General features: G+C 38.8%; 1 protein-coding gene across 1 annotated transcript in view; it reads right to left on the bottom strand.

The window, feature by feature from the left end:
• Nucleotides 1-22,748, bottom strand: part of THSD7B (thrombospondin type 1 domain containing 7B) — a gene marked incomplete at both ends in the record, with an annotated part of 715,794 nt that overhangs the window by 494,282 nt on the left and 198,764 nt on the right. Inside the window, one exon of the mRNA XM_080799662.1 lies at nucleotides 20,124-20,293. Within this exon, the coding sequence (XP_080655788.1) occupies nucleotides 20,124-20,293 (170 nt within the window). The remainder of the gene's footprint in view (nucleotides 1-20,123; nucleotides 20,294-22,748) is intronic.

Genomic DNA, 22,748 nt, shown 5'->3' with positions numbered 1-22,748 from the left:
AACACAGCAGTTAGCACTCCGTGAATAATTATAGGCTGTACTTCAAGCTGCAAATGAAAGGAAAGGAAGAAAAGGACCAAAATAGAGCTGCAAAATGTTAATACACGAAGGAGAGAATGTTGAATGACAGGACAGAAATAAAGAACAGTAGAAGTTATGCTTAGTAACACACAGGAGGAAACAATTAATAATTTAATATTAATAATATTAAATAATGCAATGATACCACCATACAGGATGAACACGAAATATAGCAAAAGGAGGTTCACAGGATATTGTAAGTACACCATGACTTGCTGGGCAAGGGCCCTCGGCTAAAATACGGCACACAACTACCATCAAAAGAACCCAACAATTCCATATTAAAAAGGAGGTAGGAATATAATTCAGATTTGTAGAACTTACAGAGCACAGTGGTTTCACATACATTTTCACATTAAATTCACAGCCTTGCTCATGTGCTTAGAAATCAGTGACTCTAAACATATGGCAGGCAACTCAGGGGAGACACAAGAAGAGATGGAGGAAGAGAAGTAGCCTTTGGAGAGAATGACAAGCCCAGCCAGCCTGAAGGACACAGCCTGTGCTTTATTATCCTAGACTGAAAATCTATCACAACGCTTTCCCCAATGGTGAAAAGATTCCAACTTTACAAAAGATATACAATGAGCACATGAAGAAGTGTTCCACTGTCAGTCACTAGGGAAATTCAAATTAAAACTAAAATATTAAAAAAAAAAAAAACTACAATATCCAACAAAACAGTCAAAAGTAAGTCTGAAAAGGCTCAACGCTGGTAAGGACGTAAGACAAGAACCTCATATTTACATACAGCTGGCAAAGGTGTAGAATGGTACCATCCATTTAGGAAAAAAAAAAAAAAAGGATTTGAAATATTCTGATAATACTATACCTGCCACATTATCCAGCAATTGCATTCCTATGTGATTATCCAAGAAAAATGAAAGCATTTGTTCACAAAAAGCCCTGCACAAAGAACATTCTTAATGACTTTGTAAATAATAGTGAAAAGCAATCCTGATGTCAAACAAGGGGAAAATGTATAAATAAGCTGTGCTATATTCATACAAGGGAATATTACCCTATAATATAAGGACAACTTGGATGAAATCTGGGAATTCTATGCCAAGTGAAAGACAACACAAAGAAAGTACATATTCTATAATTCCATTTATAGAAAACCCTAGAATGGTATAAACTAACTGCAGGTCATAGAAATCAGATGAATAGTTGCTTCTGATGGGGACTGAGAGGGGAAATAGAATGGGACCGACTGGAAGGGGCAGAAGGAACTTTCTGGGGTAGTAGAAATACTTGTCTTGACATATATTCATTAAAACACGCATTTACCATCTCAACATGTTACTATATGTAAATAGTAACACAATTAAAAATCACAGAGGTAAGTTATGGTGAAATGAGGCTGTGTAAATGCTTTATAAAAATCTCATTTAACTAAAAGAACAGCATCTGGAAAATTCTACCAACAGCAATTCATAGCTGAAATTATTTAAAAAAGTGGAAAAAGAAGCTGCTATTCCAGACAAAGCCTGACAAAGGAGAAGTTATCTATCGGCAGTGTAGACATGAGGAGTGCTTTGGCAGGAAGCAATGTGAATGGGATGCACTGAGATTCTGTCTGTCCCCTACAGCCTATTTGGTCACAGTATATGGACATTCTTTTCCTAAACCCCAAGCTTTTGATTTGCTAAGTGTAGAATGTTAACAAGAAAATACTTGAATCTTCTTTAAAAAAGGACAAGGAGAGGGAAGAAGGAAGCAGAAGGGAAAAGAAGAGGAACAGGAAAAGGAGGAGGGGAAGGAAGAGGAAAAGGAAAGAGTTTAAAGTAAAAAAGGAGATAAAGAAGCCACTAGAAGATACAAATTGCGAAGATGATCCTGAGGAAGAACAGTGCAGCCTGAGGAGGAACACTATTAAGTGAAATTGAAGTAGGACGTGCCACTCCATTTTTCTTTTCCTTTAAATATTCAGGAAAACATCCATTACTCAGTAAATCATTATTGCACCAGGACTCCTGTTTGAAGACTGCATGCCGAACCTCAGTCTTATTCCAAGATGGAGATGGATCAAGGGTAGGGACCACCTGTGATGGTTTGGACGCTTCCGGGTTCCCTTCAAGTTCTTGTAGAATTTGACAGAAGGCTAAGCTAGCCTTGCAGATCAGATTTTAGAAATCCAAAAGTATCAGAGAAAAGTCACGAGATAAATCTCTTAAGATATAATACGCTTTGAGGTATAGCCTCCCCCTACAAGGAATCTTGACCCCCACAACTGTAAGAACCCCAAAGAGGATTAAATAGGATAAAGCTCCAAGGGGGCCTTGTGGGCTACATAGGGGGCTCTCCAATGAGCACAAATTTTAAAGACTTGTACAAATATACAAAAAAAGGAAACACAGCCAAGAACACGTTTTAGTGACTTCGGCATGGCATCATAATAATGTTCTAAGGGCTAAGCCTTGTAATAAACTGGGCCTACAAAATTGCTAAAGAAAGCCAAAAGAGGGGAAGGGGTACTTTAAAAGTTTTATGTAAGAAAAATAAGGAAAGTGACAGTATGATTTTTCAGCTGGGGCAAATGAATAATGAGCTATAAAGAGAAGAATGGTAATAATCGTTTAAGAGTTAATACTCACTGAATATTTCCTAAGTACCAGGCATGAATCTAAGCATTTTACATTTACTATTTTATATGATGTTATAACAGCCCTGGGAGACCAATGGTATCGTTACCCTTACTTTAGGATCAGAGGAACTGAGATTCAGAGGGCAAGTGACTTTGTCTAGGTCACACAGCTACCAAAAGATATGGGCAAAAGTCTGAATTCAGCATTCTGAGTCAAGAGCCTCTCTCGTGGGCACCATGTGGTAATTTACCTTTCAAATTCTCATTGTTGCTGTTACTACTGAAATCCTTGTCTACCTCTGAAAAGGGTATAAACAACTTGGTTAAGAAGGGATCAAAAATCTAAAATTGGCAAAGAGATCATGTATCTTTTCAAAATAAAGTTAGCCTCCTGTTCCAGGTAAATTACAGCCCAGAATAGACAGAAAATGTAGATAACCAATGACTCAACCACTGTTGAGATGGGAGAGAAGGGCCCAGAGACTGGCTATTTCCCTTTGACATTCAAACTACATCATTCAAGCCCTTATCCCATGTGGCTGTTAGAAGGTCTGACCCCACATTGTCAATGCATGTCCTAAGGTTGGTCCCAGCACCCTGTGGACCACTGATCCAGCTGACCCAGATGTCTCTGTCACATTCTCTGCAAATGAATTCACAAGATCCCCCGAGCTTCCCCACCAAACTTAATTCCCACAGGTACCATCAACAATGTCAACAGGAGGTCTCTCTTACTAAGCTATAGAGGTCAATCAATGGTACTAGAGACTTAAAAATACCATAGGGAAAACACATCACATAAAAATAAATTTGAAACTCAGCACTGGAGTTTAGTGGTCATGCTTCCACAGGGAATCATCTTGCTTGGCCTTTCCAGCCCAAGGCCAGGCCTGCTGCTCCCATTCCCTGAGGACCAGCCTCCCTCACAAGGCCCTCTGTCCTGGAGCAGTGGTTAATAGCTTGGGCTCCAGACTCACACTGTTTGGATAAGAATCTTAGTCCTGCCTTTGTAACTTCAGGCCAGCTACTGCTAACCTCACTTTATTCATATCTATGATGGGGATAATAATGTTGCTTATGAGATAGGGATGTTATAAGGATTTTATGAGATTATTCATTTAAAGCATTTATATGGCATTCACATCTCATAACAGTGTCATGAACAAAGTAAGCATCAGCAAATTTTAACTATTTGTGCTATTTCTGGTTCTGAACAATCCAAATCTCGAAATCTGCAGTTAAGCTATCCAGTATGTTAGTCAGGTGCCATGTACGCACATACAGCTATGGAATGTGAAATGTGGCCAGTCCAAAAATAGGAGAGAGAGTATAAAACACATACACATTTTTAATACATAATTAAAAAATAATTTAAAATATCTTTTTTATGCTGATTGCATATTAAAATGTATTTAAGCTGTGTTGAGTTAAATAAGGTATATTATTACAATTAATTTCACCTGACCCATTTCTTTTTGCATTTTTAAAATGCGTACTAGGAAATTAAAAATTACATATGTGATTCAGATTTGTGTCTCGCCTTAGATTCCTACTGGATAGTGCTGGTCCAAGGATGGTCCATGGAGCAACAGCATAGGATTCTCCTGGGAGCTTACTAGAGATACAAGACCCCTGCTCCATCTCAGACATACTAAATCACAATATGCATTTTAAAAGATCCCCAGGTTAAAAAAAAAAAAAAAAATCCCCAGGTAATTTGCATGCTCATTACAATCTGAGAAGCACTATCCTACAGGAAAAATGAGTTAGCCTCCTACATGGTGTCTATGGCAAAGAGGGGAATCCCTTTTTACTTTATTAAATAGAGAAGGTGAGGTCCCATGTGCTCAGTCTTTTTCAGACTTTGTGTACTGGAAGACCCATTAAAATCCTCATCCCCCCCACCTTTACCCACAGAAATCTGTGTCTTTAGATTTGCTTTAAGATAGATTAAATGAGTAAATGTGGACATAGAAGTGGAAGAAGAAAACAAACCAATTTTGAGTAACTGTTCACAAAGAGAAATAGGGTGGATTCCACTGTGTATTCAGTATGATAATAATTCCAGGCAAAATTCAAAGCTTATTTTTAAATAGACAGTAGCCAAAAAGAAAGGAAATCACAATCACACTTCATTATGAAATTATTAGAGTTCATTAAGCATCCTTTACGATGAAAGAATATGAAAATATGGCCCAGGAGGAAAAGTTGAAGACTGGGGGTGTTTGGTGTAGAGAGAAAAATGTCAAGAGTATAATGTGGGTATTTTTAAATTTTTGAAGAGTTTTTATATGAAAAATAGATTAATTTTATGCAGCTCCTAAGTGCAGAAGCAGCTCCTAAGTGCAGAACTGGGGGAAATGGGTGAAAATTAACAAGAAGCAACTGAATATAAGAGAAGTCTATGTAATAATTGGAACTTCGCCGAGTAATAAATTAGTTACCACTAGCATGCAATCTGGAGCCACGCTCAGTGATGCCTCAAGAAGAAACAACTGTGTCAGAAAAGTTTGCACCAGACAACCAATCCACCCCCTTTTGCAAGCTCCTGCCTGCCAAATCTTACAAGTTTATAAGGAGGCTTTAACTGGGTTCAGTCATGTGTATTGTCCAGATAGTCTCAACACCACATCATGATCTCAAGGCTGGGTCCTTGGTGGTAGGTCTGGGAGTGGGGAAGGCAAGCAGAACCCACATTCCAACTACAAGGAACAGGGTGAGAAGCCTCTAATTGCATGGGTCCAACTCACAGGTCAACCAGTGGTCACATCTTCTCTACGACCTTTCCCAACATCCTTTCAGATTATACTGACATTATGATTCTAATTTCTCAGTTAGTAAAGATGACAGAAATGGTCCCAACAACACTGTTAAGGTTATACTTTGACTTCCAGGCTTAACCCCCATAAAGAAATGAACAGAAGGTTAGCCTGGAGCTGAGAGACCAACACTTAATTTTGGGTACTTAATAAATGCCTAGATACTATGTTATATAAACACAAGTACCATAGTTTCTTTGTCTTACCAATAGGAAAAGGTCTATTACATTATATTACAATTTTAAAGAAACAGTCCCGAAGACAAAAGTATGCGTGGCTTCTTTTAAAAAGGAGGTGGGTTTGGGGAAGGGATGCATTGAAAAATAAAGCTCCTTTAAGAAGTCTTCTATCTGATATAAAAAGAAGAGCAAAAGAGGTTGAACTGTGACAACAGGGTCTAAATTATATCATACAGAACGCTCTCCTCTGCTAAGGAGAAAATAAAAATCAGGAGAAAGTGTCAGTAAATTGAGCTTCAGCGTTTTAAGAGGAGAGTTAAGCAGACTGATGGTGGCCATGCAGCTGCCCGGTCTTTCAAGCCTGAAGACCATCTCACACCACTTGGAAATGGGGTTAAAAACAAAAATCACTTCATCTTTGTAACAGGTTACAGATTTTCAAGGATCTTTGACACAGCATCATCACAAAAGAAGTTTTCCAAAGGGTCATGAAGAAAAGCCACATGGCTTATATAGGAAATAAGAATAACCAGGAAACAGAAAGCCACAAAATCTGAGCCAAAACCAATCTGATTTAGCAAGTCATTAAAAGTTCTGACGTGAAAGCAACAAACTCCACACTGAGCCCCGACATCTGAAGTTATTATCATTGGAAACAAGTTCTCGTAGGAGCTCTCTGATTCCTGGTTCTTTCCAGCCCCTGGAACTCGAATAACTGTCAGATTTAGCAGGAAAGAAAATGTTAGACTAGCGAGTAAACAAATATGGGGAGGATATCAGTGTGAGTTAAAGAAGGTGCATGTTTTGTAAGCACATTAACTTTTAGGGCCAGTGGTGTGGACGGAAAACTGGCCAAAGTGTTAGAAGTCTAAAACTTACACTGACCAACTGGGAGAGCTCAGCAAGTTTCAGCTACTACAGGTCTCAATTTGCATATTTAAGGATAAAAATATTAAATTTTGTCATCATTCCTAAACTTCCCTATTGGTAAGAATTATATATATATATATATATATATATATATATATATATATATATATATATAAAATACACACACATACTATATACATAAAAAAAGTCTTACACATTTCCAGGCCCACACTAAACCCACTGGATGGAATTTCTAGGGGAGGAGCCCAGGAAGAAATATGTTTAACAAGTACCATAGATAATTCATATCACCAGATTTGTTGTTAATTACTCTTACATGAAACTGAAATTCCCTCAGTTTCAAAATGCCAGTTCTTTTTTTTTTTTACTTGTTTCAAATAGCAGTTTCTTATAACCTAAAGAGATAGATATAGAAAGTTTCTATTTTATCAAGTAATTACTTAAATTAGTTTAATAAAGTTGTCAGTCTTAAGAATGATAGATGTGGGGGCACCTGGGTGGCTCAGAAGCATCTGCCTTCAGCCTGGGTCATGATCCCACAGTCCTGGGATCAAGCCCCACATGGGCTCCTTGCTCAGCCGGAGACTGCTTCACCCTCTCCTCCCCACTTGTACTCTCTCTCGCTATCTCTTTATCTCTCTCTCAAATAAATAAATAAAATCTTTAAAAAAAAATTGAAAGATGTAGTTACAATCTTTCTCCAGTCTAAAGAATACTAAAGGGGACTGGTCTACCTGACTAACCAGAAGAAAACTGCAGGTATAGAATGTAGTGGAAATAATGTATTTGTAGTGTCAATTATATTTCTGTGAAAAGGAGACATCACAGAAACAAGAAAAAGACTATTACATAAAAATAAGTTTGCTTCTGAATGTAACTAATTTTTACATTTATATTTCCCACTAGTATTTACTATACCTATGAGATAAGAATAAATATATTCTATTATCCCTACTTTATAAAGGGATAAATTGAAGCCCAAATTGGGTAACTCATCTGGCCCAAGGTTAAGTATCATCATCAATGGTACAGGCAGAATTGGAATTCTGTTAACTTAATTCCCAGTTCAATATTTCTCTTCACATTATTTCATTTTATCAAAAAGTAATAACTATTATCTCAACTTTACATACTTCTGAAAATTCCCATGATGAAATCCCCCCCCCCCAATGGTTGTTACTTTGAGATTAACAGGAGGCAACTTAAAGATACAAATCTTTCTCTGGAGTAGAATTCTTAGAATATTAACTCTAAAGGCCAAGAGCTTGGGCAGAATCATTTTAAATATTACATCTCAAAAAAAAGTGCTGCAGAGAAGCTAAGCTGTTACATATTTATTTTTCTATCCTTAACAAATTCTTCTCATAGCTTGTTGGATAAAGCTACACATCAATAGCCCAATACTTCCATAATATCGGTTTGCTTCAGGGAAATAGAATATATATCCCAAGAGTGTGGGTGCTGTAATTTTCATAACAGAGAGGTCATTTTCTAAATTAAAGTAGTTGTTGCTTTTATTTTTTGGCTATAACACTTTTCTTTTATGAATTAACATCACAAAGTAGGATATCAAAACATAAGTTTGCTTTTGGACAATCAAAGATTTTGGAGGACCGGGGGTATTTTATTGTTTCACATAGTGGAGACACAGCTCCTGATTATAATTGGAAAAGTGGCATATCACTCACTATATCCAATCATTTTAGTTACATTTTAATGGAAAGAAAGACATATTATTATTTTTTAAATACTTTATTTATTTATTTGACAGAGAGAGTTGAGCACAAGCAGGGGGGACAGTAGAGGAAGAGGGAGAAGCAGATTCCCCACTGAGCAGGGAGCCTGATGCAGGGCTCGATAACAGGACCCTGAGATCATGACGTGAGCCAAAGGCAGATGATTAACCATCTGAGCAACCCACACATCCTGCAAAGTATATTAACCAGTGTGCCTGTGTGTGTGTTTGTGTGTGTGTGTGTGTGTGTGTGCACGCACACACGCACGTACATGTGTGTTGTTGCTGGGAGACAATTTCTCCATAGATTTGTTGTATTTCTGTGTACCTCACCCTTAGAGATACTGACAGCTTTTGCTCCAGACTAACTTTTCAAGGACGTTTATATAACAAATAGCCTTAGAAGAAAAGGATAATGTCACTCTCTGGGACAAAGGTTGTGCAGATTTTCCTTCAGTCCCCTTATGAAAGACTGGGATTTCTGAAGCTCAGTATGTCTCTCCTGTCACAGAAGTCACTTTGTGTGCAGGTGTCATGTGTGTAGCCCTGCAGATGTGTTGCACTGTAGGAGCCAGGGTTCAAGAAACAAATACAGATCTGGCTACTGACACTGTTGTGGGTAACAAACTGCCCTTTGTCCCTGACCCGGGTCTCGTGTCTTCCATCAGTATCTATGGAATGGTTGCAGGCTAACAAGCTAGCTTGCAAGTAGGGTAAAATCTGAGCTCCTTCACAGTTCTTGGTATGCGCGTATGTCAGTTACTCACATCGGAGCTAACAAATAGCTCTTCCTAAAACGGCTTTGTGTGATTCTCTTAGAACTGTCTCTCAACGCTCTCTCTGTGTGCTAAGAAATCCTGGAGAGTCACTTTATGACTGATCATTTCAATTAAGGAACAGAACAGCCCTGGGCAATTTTTTTTTGAAAAATCAAAACTTCCATCACGTATTCTAGTATACATTCCAAAATTCTCACATCTACCACTTTTTCTATGTCAAACTGTTGCAAAGGAATGCTTAAGGCATGGTCTATGGACTTCTTGGAGTAAAATCAACTGGGATGCTTTGAATGGGATGCTAAACTCCCAGATTTCGAGTACAGTACCAAATGTATGAGGGGACAATTCTGAAAGCACTCATAGAGAACTCAGGGGACTGCTATGTTCAAGGAGGTGTTAACTGCAAGAGAGCTTAGATCCCTCACCCGCATGTTGTTCTAGTCACAAGGCAATCAAGTGTCCAGGCCAGTGCCTGGGTCATGCTCTATTAGCCGTTCAACCTAACCCGTTCCAAGGAAGAACAGATCACATAATCCTATTACTAAAAGATTTTGCCACTGCATCATATTCTAACATCTCATTTTACAGATGAGAAAGCTGAAGTGTTGGCATGTCAACAGAAACTTTAAAGGGCATACTCCTTTCCTCTTCTAGGTTGTTGGATTTTCAGTCCTACATCTTAAAAATGCTTTTTACATACCCATAACATAACATTCATTGTATTAAACCAACATGATTTGTTTTTGCGCTTCTCTCTCCAAACTGGCTTTGACTTCCTAGTATTTAAGGTTGATTTGTTCATCCCTCAATCTCTAATATTTCATATGGTGTCTAGCCTATGGCAGGGCTTCAGTAAATGTGTGAATGCACAGAAAAGCAAAGCCGTCAGCATCTGAAAAGGAGAAAACCAGCTGACTGAGCTCTTACTGTGCATCAAGCACTGCGTTATAATTGTTTCTCCTTTAAACACAGATCATCTCATTTAATCTCAACAAGTCTGTTGGCATCTCCATGTTACACATGAGAAAACAGGACACTTAAAGAGGCTGCACAACTTGCCCAAAATCACATGGCCAGAAAATGGGGGGAGCTGGTGCTCAGGTGTGGCAATCCCCACTTCAGAACTAAGTTTGTTCTTATTAAGCTAACTGGACCACTGTACCCCTTTACATCATACCACATAATCCATATATTCATAAGGATGACCCTCTTGTTTCATTTCAACAAACCCCAAGTATTATTTATTTCTCAGAAAAAGTGGGAGGGGTTTGAGTAGACAAAGTATGACCATCTAAACATGGTGAAATCTTACTGTCTACTACCTGTGAATATTAGGTTGTGTGGCAAAGGGAAGTTAAGGTCATATGGAACCGAGTTTCCTGATCAGCAGACCCTGAGATGTGAAGATTATTCTGGATTATCAGAGTGTGTCCAATGTAATTACAGGGATCCTTATAAATGGAAGAAGGAGGCATGAAAGTCATAGTCAGAAAGACATTGGAAGATGGTATGTTGCTAGCTTTGAAGATAGAGGAAGGAGTCATGAGCCAAGAAATAAGGGAACTCCTTGAAGCTGGGGGAACACACCCCTGCTGGCATTTTGATTTTAGTCCCGTGAGACCCATTTCCGACTTCTGACCTCCAGCACTGTAAGGTGATCAATTTGTATTGTTTTAAGTCATTAAATTTTTGGTAACTCATTACCACAACCATAGGAATACAGGGGGATGATTAATAGGAAAAAAAGCCTGTGCCAGAGACAGTGAGCTGCCCCTCAAAGATAGGCATTTCCCTTCCAAAGCACACTCCTATTGCTAGAAAGGTGGGTGCTCAGCCAGACATCCCACTTTCCAAGGGCCTCTCATCCCTCTGTCCTCTCTGCACTGAGACAGGGACAATGACTAGTCTCCTCAGTGAGGAGACACTGTGGAAGAATCTTAGCTCTGAGTCAAGATGCTTAAGTTCTAGGTCTGGGATTCTCCTGTTTGCTGTCTAGATGATGCAATGTTAGCTTTTAACCACAAGGTGGAAACTCAGGCACAGGACAGTCAGCTAAACTCACCTGAGGCCACCAAGCGGGGCTGAACTAGAATGAGTGCAACGGGTAGTGGAGCAAGGGGAGGCTGCAGAGGTAGGCAAGGGACAGATCATGCATGGCTCGTGAGTGATGTTAAAGAAGTTTTAATTTAGAAAAAGTCACTGAAGTCATTTTGCATGGGAATCATACATTCGGATAAGCTTTCCTATAAGGTTGTTTTGGCAGGAGTAGAGAAGAAAAATAATCATAGCTAACACTTATTAAGTGCTTATCGTATAAGGCTCTGTTCTAAGTGGTATGTAAGTGTGTGCACATGTATGTTCAGAAATTATCATTATTTCTATCTAACAGATGAGGAAACTGAAGGTAAAAGTATTAACTCGTGCAATATTACACAGCTTATAAGTGATAAAGTAAGAATCTGGACAGAGGTAGTAGGTCTGCAGAGCCCATGCCCTGAACCACATTAAACAACCCCCCTCTATTTAGAAGGGGTAAGAGTAGGAGGAAAATCAGCCAGGAAACTATTTCAGCAGTTATGTGAGAAATAATGCTAGAAGAATAGATAAAATAAATAGAATAAACAAAGTATATATTTGAAGCAGAATTAACAGAATATGATGATAGATTGTGGGCAAAGACATGAATGACAGTAAAATATCAAAGATGCTGCTCAGGTTTCTAGCATAAGCGCTTGGAAGGAAGAAAGGCAATTTCCTAATCCTGGAACACTGGAAAAGGATCTGATATGGGATTGTGCAGGATAATGAAGAATCTGGGGGAACACTGAATTTAAAATGCTATGTATTATTTACATAGAACTAGCTGGGTCCAGTTCTCAGCTGCGGGTCTATAAAGAATTGGGACACCTTGGATACCTATCACCAAGAGCTAGAAATAGAATTAGTCTTAGAAAAACAGTTCTTAAAAGAATAAAATAAACTGTGATTATATATTCCATATGGAGACCCACAGAATGTTTGGATGAGAAGTGGCACCACAATTCAGCTGGTATTCCAGCTTTTCCGTTGACGTGGGGGGACTGATTCTCCACCCCCTCCCAGTATGCCTGAGAAAATGGCCAGATGACACAAGGAGCCATTTAATCCATCTTAAGCACACAGAGGTCTTACTAAGCAACTCATCTCTGGAGGACAGCACCTGATGGCAAATTCAAGTAGAGCATGGAAAAATGCTAAATACTAGAGCAAGTCGAGGAGGAAACTGTGAAACTTTCCTGCAGGAACAGTTGGACAATAAGCGTATGATTCTTCTATATCCTACTTGCCAGGGCACTCACATATTCAACAAGGCTGGAGAAATAGATTTGGAAGGACTAACTTTGTTTCAGAAATTGCACTGCCAAGAGGAACCTCATTACCTCTTGGCTTGGTGTTCATGAAAAATCTAATCCAGCTGACAAAATGAAGTTTAGTAAGACACCCAACTAAAGATTGTAAATGCACTAGTCTCAGCATGTTTTTCTAAATGCAATCTTCTACTCTGAAAAGGAGAATCTAACTGCTCATTAATGAAGTGCAGGTGTATGTGAACAATTGAAATAAAGGGAAAAGTTGTTCCAAAGTGAAAAGAACTGCCTAAAATGGTAGGGTAAGACCATATGTGGGGGGCTTAATCGTTTGTTCAAGAAATACCCATTGAGCTCTTACCTGCCTTTGGCCAGGTGTGGTGCTAACTGCTGTGAAGTCTACCACAGTCACTAAAACTGTTGCTGCTCTCAAGATTTATGCAAGATGAGGGGCGCCTGGGAGGCTCAGTTAGTTGAGCGACTGCCTTCAGCTCAGGTCATGATCCTGGAGTTCCAGGATAAAGCCCAGCATCGGGTTCCCTGCTCAGAGGAGGGTCTGCTTATCCCTCTGCCCTTACCCCCTCATGCTCTCTCGCTCTCTCTCTCTCTCTCATTCTCTCTCTCAAATAAATTAACAAAATCTTAAAAAAATATTTATGCAAGATGAAAGGGAAGGATGAGGAAGCGGAAGAAATGAAAACAAATGGATGAGGAGGAAGATAAAATATATAAAAGAAGAGGAAGAAAAACGAGGTTGGGGGAGAAGCAAGAAGGAGAATGAAAGATGAAAAGAAGAGCTGTTTACAGCCCCTGCCATACTACAGGCTGGTACCAGGTCTCATCTAGACTAGAAGAGTAAATCCTTAAAAACAGGATCTCTCTTTCTTTCATTTGACACATATTCGTTGTTTTGTCATGGCTGAGCCCTCCAGAAAGCAGAGTCTGCAATGAGAATTGAGGTGTTGACACTTTATCTGGAAGGGACAAGTTCAGGAGGCAGTGAGAAAGAGAAAGTGGGAGGCGCGAAGCAAGGGAAATATGAAGAAATGCTGTGTGATGGGTTACCGGGCTGGCTACCATATTGCATTAAACCACACAGATGTATAGCCAGTTCATGTATTTGGAAAACAGAATTTCTCTGGAAGGACTGCAAGAATATATTGGAATAATATACAGGTGCACTGGAAATAGCTGGCTCCCTCTTCAATCCTGTTTCCTTCTGGTGATGTTTCACGCCTTACAGGGCTAAGTCTCCTCCACTTCCACGTTGCCGCATCATAGCCCCCCAGCTGCTCCTCAGGAAGCCAGAGCCCACACCTCACAATGTGGTGTTGTACCCAAGGCTGAAGTAGATCCACGTGCTTATAGAGCATCAACCGAGAGAACGAAAGAGGGTGGAAAGGAGTATGAGAAGGGGCAGAGCTTGAATTCAATTCAACTCTCTTTTCTGTGCCAGAGAGGGCGCTAAGTGCTGGGGAAATAAAAGCGAAGGACAGATACGGCCCTGACCTTGTAGCAGCCTGCTTACCTGTGCACACAAGCAAGCCACTGCAAGGCAGTGAGATAAAGGGCTTTGACCACTGAGGACCAGAAACCCTATGTGGTCTCTGAAGGTTCCCAGAAGGAGCAATTTATGAGAAGTACGTGTGATCTAGGTGATAGGCCACAGCCAGGAAAAAGGTTTGTTTTGGAGGTGGGGGATGAGGAGACATAGGATAGTGGTCAGTGGTCAGACAGAGACTGGCTCCCAAGGCCTAGAAAGCTAAAGAAAGGGTTACATATTGTTGGAGCTCAGGACGTTAGACAGGGATAAAGAAGGCAATAGTCTAATTCCTACAATCTCATGATCTGATCATTATAAGGCCTAATACCATAGCTTAGAATTCCACCTGACTACCTTAAATCCACAGCACTTACCTTCAGCTGCCCCCTTCAGTCCACCTTTATTACTGGTTTTGCTCTAAGTATGTTCTATGCCATTCTACTTCTGTGCCTTTACTCCAGAGGCTTGTTTTGTCTGGGATTCTGTCCCCTTCATATGAACACCTGTCTAAACACCTGCCCTTCTTTTATGGTCATGTAAAAGTTTTCTTCCTCATGAACATACCCTATGTTCCCCACATCCCACTGCTTTAATATTTCCTTCCCTAAAAATCTTCATTTTCTCCTAAAGTGCTTACATCACCTATGTATTTATTCTTTGACTGATACATCTCCCCTCCTAGACTGCTGAAGATCAAAACAAAAACAGATGGACATAAATCATTTGAAATCATTTATGGCTTCTATAATCTTTTCTCCTCTGGAGAACAAGAGAAATATATTTAACTCTAGAAGTTATTCAGAAATCAACTACTTCATGTCAAAGGCCAAGTTCACTCAGCAAAGCCACTGTTTGAGTCCAAGCAGACCTCCTTGGCCCAGTGACCCTTCTTGTTTTCTCCTTTGCATTCCTTCTCAATCTCTCCTCATGGACCATTTCCACCACTTCATTATCCTCAGATCTTCCATTCCAGGCCCTCTGGACACCTGGGCTTGGCAAGGAATGCTGATATCCAAATAGCAGATCATTTTGGTTTTGTTAACTGTAAAGCAATTTCTTTCTCTTCACTGCCCGTAAAGCAAAAAGAATCCAACAAAACTTAATATATCATCTCTCACTTGATGAGTTTTTCATTTTGAATTCCATATGCATTTGTAATTTTCTGTTTATGTGATGGAATCTGGCACTGGGAAATACAAAGTAGGACCCCAAGAATGGCCTTCAAAGGCTTTATAGCCTATGGGTGGTAAGGACAATAATATCAATGGCTGGATATCAGGCAAAAAGTAATGTGTTTTACAGGGGTATGGGCTTAGTGTAGGAAGATTAGCAAAGCTAAAATATCACTGGTAAAAGAATTGGAAAAATTCAAACTCGCATCTGGTTCTAGGTCCTTGTCAATCTTGCTTCTGTGTGACGCTACACACTTTGGTTTCAGTAGCACGTGGTACTGAATTACTTTTGTTGTACTGATTTTGAAAAAATATATCATAATATATAGCATGAAGAAGAAGATGTTCTTCCTCTTCTAGAGATCAAATAAAGCAGGACTCACATGTCATCTAAAAGGCCCATTCTTCCACAAGTCATTTATTTTTCCCAGGTGTAGTCAGTACTCAATGCTAGGCTTTCTCCTCAAATATCCCATCTCTATCATTTGTCCAAGCCAGCTCCCTCCTGTCCCATTTCAATTATATGAATTATATCTTGAGCTAAATAAATTAAGACATTTTTAATGTCAAGAACAGCCTGATAATTTAATGAGTGATAAAATAAGAACTCTTCAAATGATTTAAAAAAAAAAATCACTAAACTAAGATACAGAACCAATGAAATGGAACCAGTAGAAACCAATCTCAATTTAGGCTCCTGGTGACCTAATTGCCTTTAAATACATAATACTCTTTTTCTAAACCTTTCTCAGCTTTCACACTTTTTGGGAGAATGTTTGGAGAGAATATTTGAAATATAAATATGCATATATTTGAACTATACATATACGGACTTTCTCCAACACCTATGAACCCAATAACTGAGGGTGTCTCCAAAGTAGAATGACTAGAATTGTCTTCTACCTTTTGGTCTCATATGAACTGCCATCCAGCTGTTGTTAATTAGTGAAGATTATTTCATCCAGTTATCTCTTTTTCTCTGTTAGCATAAAGGAAGAGAAAATGCTGTAAACCCATTTCTCCTCTATGAGTCAATACTAAAGGAAGTTCTAAGAACATTTTTTCCTTAAACTTTATTCTCACACCCAAATGAGTTTATTGACTTTAAAACCAATTTCTAAAGATAAGCCCTCAAATGATGGTGGAATAGATATCTCCGTCAATTGCCCCTTCAGAAGTCTGTTCATCTGTTCATAATGTAAATTACTTTATTTCATAGCACAAAAACTTCTTGGATAACCAGATAGGTTTGCAAGTAGGACATGAGCACTCCCGAGAATTCTCTTGGTATAGTGACATTCAAGCATTCTTACAGACAGCTAAGAATATGAGATTTCTTCTCCACTTAAAAACCTGTAGTGCTGAAAGAAAGGCTGTACCTATATCTCAAAAACAAAGTCTCACCTCCAGAATAGCACAAAAAGCCTAGATTTCCAGTGTCACTGTCACTTCCTTATTCCCTATGCTCCCCTCACACCAGTTCATGTGCCACCACTGAACACAAATGTCTCCATTCCTTTCCATATGTCCCCTCTGCCCCCAATGAGAACATTCTTCCCTAATGATCCTACAAACTCTTTAAGCAGTACCTCCTTTATGATGATAACCCTCAGATATCATTAAATGGTTATAGCCATATTATATATGTAATGATCATATTACTTATGACACTATAGCATAGTTGCTAGTTCAATTGTTGTTCCAATTAAAAAAAAAAACTATAAAGTAATGAGGGGCAACTTCATTACACAGTACACAGCCTAAAACATAGCTGGCACTTAATGAATTACTGAAAAAAAAAAAAAAAGACTATGATTTTCAACCACTTTTTACTCACCAAATCAATATATTTAAAAACAACACAATGAACTAAAAGACAGGAACAGCATTCATGTGACTTATCTAAGTTCTATACAGGTCAAAATTAAAGCCTGCAACCTAAACATATTACATACACTACTTAGGCCCAAAATACATTAAGTCTCCACATACTACTTAACATTCCAGAACACATTCCCTTATCTGACCATGTACTTCCTTAATGTCAACGCTGAGTCCAACATGATAAAGATGTAGGACTTTCAAGAACTACTTAATCTTACTGGAGTGGAGGAAGCAACTAATGCATTTAACAACTCAAAGCTAAACTGTGTCCCATCCTTAAAAGAGCTGTGTCCATTTAATGCCAAATAATGAATCTGAGATAAGAAAAAAAAAATCAAGAAGGGTTCTTCTTAATTGAACCACACCAATACCTTTCCCCAATTTTTTGTTTAGGATTTTTGGGGTTTTTTTGAGGGGGAGGGAGGGCGGTTCTTCCTCACCATATAAATACATTCTATCTCCATGTCATTTCACTTCATATTTGTTGCTATTTCAGTCTCTAGGCCATGTTTTCATGAATGGAAAATATGTAGGTCCCTGTGTTTATTAAATTTTGAAGGTGTGTTCTTTATTTCAATGATTTATCTCCTGAGAAACGATGCTTGAATGCAGGCTGAGTGACTTTAATTTCATTTGAGAAAAGAGCAAGAAGGAAATGGTCTCGCTGAACCAAACTTTTAGACTTAGAGGTAAGCATCACTCTTGCTGGTATTTCTGAATTATACAAGAGAAGCACAACTCTCTCTACAACAATAACTGGTAAATAAAATCATGAATACTCTTCTATATTTTCATTCCCCATTCTATTGGCTTAGCTACTATTGCAGGTAATGCTTCTCATATTGATTGTTACAGCACCATTGTGGCTGCATTTAAAACATCACATGAACACTGAACAAAAGAACTAGGTAAATATGCCATAGGTATTATGCCATTTCTCTAAGCACCATAAATTGAGGTCAAATGGGGAATGGGATGTCTAAGTCGCTAACAGCAAATTCCGCCTCAGCATCCAGCCTATGGAAGAGACTTGGAGGCACTTGGGAGAGAATTAACATTCCTTTTGGTCCCCCCATCCCTGCATTCTGGAATTCAGATTCCATTTCATGCTACCGCATGAGAGATCCATGCAAACAGGTCTTGGTTTAGGGGTTTGTTTTTATTGTTGGTTTGTTGCTTGGTTGATTGGTTGGTTGGTTGGTTGGTTTGGGTTTTGGTTTTAGTTTTGGTTCATGGGTGGTGTTGGTAGTATTTTCCCCAGGGTAGTGTTCCTCTAAGATCTGAAATGCAGAGCAGCAAATTCACAGTGAATGGTGGAATTTTATAGGGAAGAAAAGTCAAGCAATTTCACTCTAGAGATTGAAGAGTGTATCCTAGAGTCTAAGGAAAAATTAACCTGTGGGAAAGTCAATTGTCATTGAGAAAAGAGTTTCCAAAATCAATGCTATTAAAATTCCTTCTCCCTCTACAATCTAACATTAAAAAAAAAAAAAAGCCAATGTTCACAAAAACTGAAAGGTAAAAGCTGTCACCAATTTTGGCCTTATTACTGCTTTAGCAGAAAAGGTTAGAGATATTTAAATCTGGTCTCTTTAATTGGGCAAACACACTCACTGGTCCCTTACAATAGCAATTCAATTGTTTTCTTATGTTTGACTTAAGCCAAGAAGAAATTCTCATGTTGTTAGATGTGTTAAGGTATATCTATAAATGATAACAGTAGGAAATTAAGGCATTTATAAGAATGGAAAGTAATGGCTGAACAATCTTTCCTGTTCACTTCCACACAAGAGCAAAATACAGACTTTGTTAATGACTAGCAAGGTTGTAGTAAGCTATACTATATATTTAATGCAATTGCTGACCTCTGGAAACCCTAGTACCATAGACAATAGTAAAAGGGAAGAAAGAGAGGTAGAATAAAAAAAAAAAATTGCCACGGTCTGAAAGAATAATCTAGAGTTCTTTATCTAAATTCTGTTATTCCAAAGTCAGAGAAGCAAGCATAGTCAGGTTCTACCCTGAAACAGAAAGTGTATATATTGTCACTTTCCAAAAGTGACATTAGATATGGAAGAAAATTGAATGAAAACTGTAACTTTAATTGTCCAAGCAAACACTAAGGATTCTGTAAAGATGATCCATCTATGAGTGAGAGGGTGAATTATCCAAGGTTATGGTCATAGATGCCTCTGGAATGTTGAGAGGCCATGTCACAAAAAAAAAAGAAAGAAAGAAAGAAAAAAAGATACCTGGTATGAAAAGGTTTATAGGGTAAAATGCATGCACTTCCATACCAAGGAAGTTTGCATCATGCCTTTATAACCTAATTCTACAGTAGAGGATTTATGTACGTACTCAGGAAAACATTCCCACCTTGACTACTGCAGAGGGCACTGCCATGTCCTCTGATGTGGCTGAAATAGGCCAGATATTCTTTTGGAGTAGAGGCAGTATTGCTCACTTTTGGCTTTCAATCAATTGACTTAAATAAGCCTGGGCCAGTTTTTCAGTCCCTATCTGTTGTCACCATCTCAAACTCTGGAGCAAATGCACTCCTGCTGAGGTTGTACGGGCTTATCAGAAAGCCTAATGTGAAGAAAGTTCTTTTCTTCCTCCTCTGCTTCCTTTCTCTTCTCCTTTCCACATTATGTGAAACTTGCCAGTAAAATTAGATCCTCAACATTTGAAGGTGACATTGTCTGTAGAAACTCCTACATTCAGAAATTCATACAAACAACCCTCTTGGGAGAAAAAAAAAATAAAACAAAATAAGAATGCTACTAATTCATGACCACTCAAGTCTACCAGGCCCCCTCAGCTTTTAGCATTTGTTTTCACTCCAGCGCTTAGGTATATTTTTTCATTTAATGTTCACAATGATCCTTAAAGGCTGAAGTTATTATTATTGTTGCTATTATTTTTAACTATTCCCAGTTATTGCGAGTAGCAAAACTTAGGACTGGTTTGTAAATTCTCAACAAACAAACATTAAATCTGTGAGTGCTGAGGGTCCTTTATTTCAAGAAGAATATGAGGAAATGGTGTTGGAGTTTATTTCCCTCTCAATCAGCAGCACCACCTGTCCCTGGGACTGGCTGCCTACCTTCCTTGGCCTTCTGTGCGGTGGACGCTGGTGTGCTCTGGGCACAGTATACGTCCCGGGTCTGGATCCCTCCTCCACAAACAGGTCCTGTCACATGCCAGTGGGGGTCCTGCTGCTTGAGGAGAAGAGAGACTTGGCATTCTTTCCATTCAGAGGTCCTCCAGGCATACCTGGATTTATTTAAAAGAAATTTGATTTATTTAAAAGAAGAAGAACAAGAAAGGAAAATATAACATTCTAAAGAAGACATAAGTCATGACATCACATGTACATAATAATCTCTCTTTCTAGGGCCAAATCTTCACCTATGGATCAAGAAGTCAGTTGGCGTTGGGTACTAAATCCCTTTTATTTCCTAGGGGGAAAAAATCATAGCCACTTCTCATGGTAACAGTGGGATGAGAGGCGTAAAGAAAGGAAATATGGATTAACGGGTTGTGTCTCAGCCCTGAGGCCCTAAGAGAGTGAAGAATCAGAGGAAGAAGATGGAAACCAGAAGAGCCTGTTGCATAGCAGCTATCCTTGACATGGGCATCACTTCACAGACCTCTGGATGACTATGAGAATGACTTTCATGGCCTTTTGAAATTAGTAGAGTAGTGCGTGAAATGTGTGAAGTTGGAGATATATGGCTTTAAATGGATAGAAATGACCAACTTTTCAACCTCCTTGATATAGGAAAGTATTTCCACTTATTTGACCCCATTGGGATAAAGGCATACATATTAAAAATGAGTTAATAATGTGGTACTGTATTTAAATGTAGAGTATTTTTTTATATATGCAGAAATGTTATTTAAACTGACTTAGAAATATATCTTCTGGTTTATAAGTGGTTAAGATACATAGTGATAGAAACACACACACACACACACACACACACACACATAGAGGGAAAAAACACAATGGAGTTTATACACAACTTGCTGAAAACAAAACAACTATAACAACACTGCACTCAGACCTGGAGAATTATTTCAGACAGAATTTCCTTTAGGGGATTATTACAACATTCTTCAAGCCCACAGCATTAATAGAACCCTACAGCATTCACATAAATACCAACAGTCTCATTAACTTCTAGAAAAATAAACAGAACTTTAAAACATTCTCATAACTGCTGTCCCATTTCAGATTTGAGGAAAAATTTCTCAGCTTTGTGATTGTTCAAAAGGAAAAAAAAAAAAAACAGCAATAAAAATAAGAATGTGTCACCAAAACCCTGGCCTTACAGAAACTAGCGTAAAACTGAAATTAAGTCACAGACACCAAAATAAGAAAGCAAATCTCTAAGAAACCTAATAGTGATCAAACCCCTTTATAATGCATGGCCTCACTCTAAAAAGCTTGAGAGATGGCAATCATAAATCTTACAAAAAGCCCACAGTAGAAAGAGGATTTGGACAATCCTTTGGGGTTTTTTGTGACACAACTGTTCTCCCTCGGCTTCCATACTTCATTTCCACATGGTTCTCCAAGACTAGAAACTTAGTCAGTAGGTAGGCAAGATTTTGAAGTACAGGTCCTGCTTTGGCAGGCAATATGGACAATAATCTGCTTCCAATTTCTGGACATGAGAGACCGAGAAATAAGTTTGGTTCTTCCCAGTAGGAGGCCTTCTCCAGAGGTCAAGTTCTGAAACCTTTTCTCCTCCAAGTTCTCACCCTGTTCCCCATGGTCACTCAAGCAGAAGGCTTGTCCCTCATGAATCTGAGTCTCAAGGCAGGTGGCTCTCTATTCCAGGGCAAGGTGCAATGAGGTAAGGATTTGTTGTAGGGGATGGTTACCAAGGGCTCACTTCGGACCCTCTTCCTCCACAGGTTGCCTAGGAGAAGAGCTCCCTGGCCGTTAAGGAGGGGGTCAAATACACCAACTGAGTAGGAGACTCCTATGATATAATTTGAAAATAAGGTAGGGAAAAGGGAACAGTGTGGTATAGACAACAGGAATGATTTACAGCTCAAGGGATCTGTGCCCTGCCACTTACTAGGCACATGTGACCTTGGCCCAGTTCTGCTTTCTCATCTGTGAAATGGGTAAGGTAATGCCAAATGCTGAACATGGTACATAACTAATGTCCAATAAATGCTAATTCCCTTTCTGCTTAACTCCTTTTGCATGTACGTTTTGTTCCTTGCTTCCATAGAAAATACACACACACACACACACACACACACACATCAATGTTTTATGTCTGAGGATTTAACTGATATCATCAAGTCCTAATGTCAGAGATCCAGGAATACAATGGCCTAACTTCTAGCAACCAAAGTTCAGCAAAGAGTATAAAAGAAACATAGCGTTCAGAATTACAGCAAGTCACAGCAATTTGTTTGCTTGTTTGAAAGGACTGGGCCATGCTGTATAAATAGCTTTTTCAATTAATTTATCGTGACCCTAGAAGAATTAGCAGTGGAAGAATTTTGGAAGTCATTATGGAGAAAAATGAAAAGTTTAATGACTACGGTTTTATATAAAGTAACGAAAACCCTGTCGGTAGCTCATTAACCAACAACACCCAAATTCCATTCACTGGCAAATGACAAATTCTCTAAAGAAATATTAGGCATTCAATAGATGCTGAAAAAGCATTTGACAAAGTGCAGCATCCCTTCCTGATCAAAA

Source organism: Martes martes, assembly GCF_963455335.1.
Source record: "Martes martes genome assembly, chromosome: 3".
NCBI classification, from domain to species: Eukaryota; Metazoa; Chordata; class Mammalia; order Carnivora; family Mustelidae; genus Martes; species Martes martes.
The sequence above is the reverse complement of the archived record's forward strand: the minus strand, read 5'-3'. Positions and strand labels throughout refer to the sequence as shown.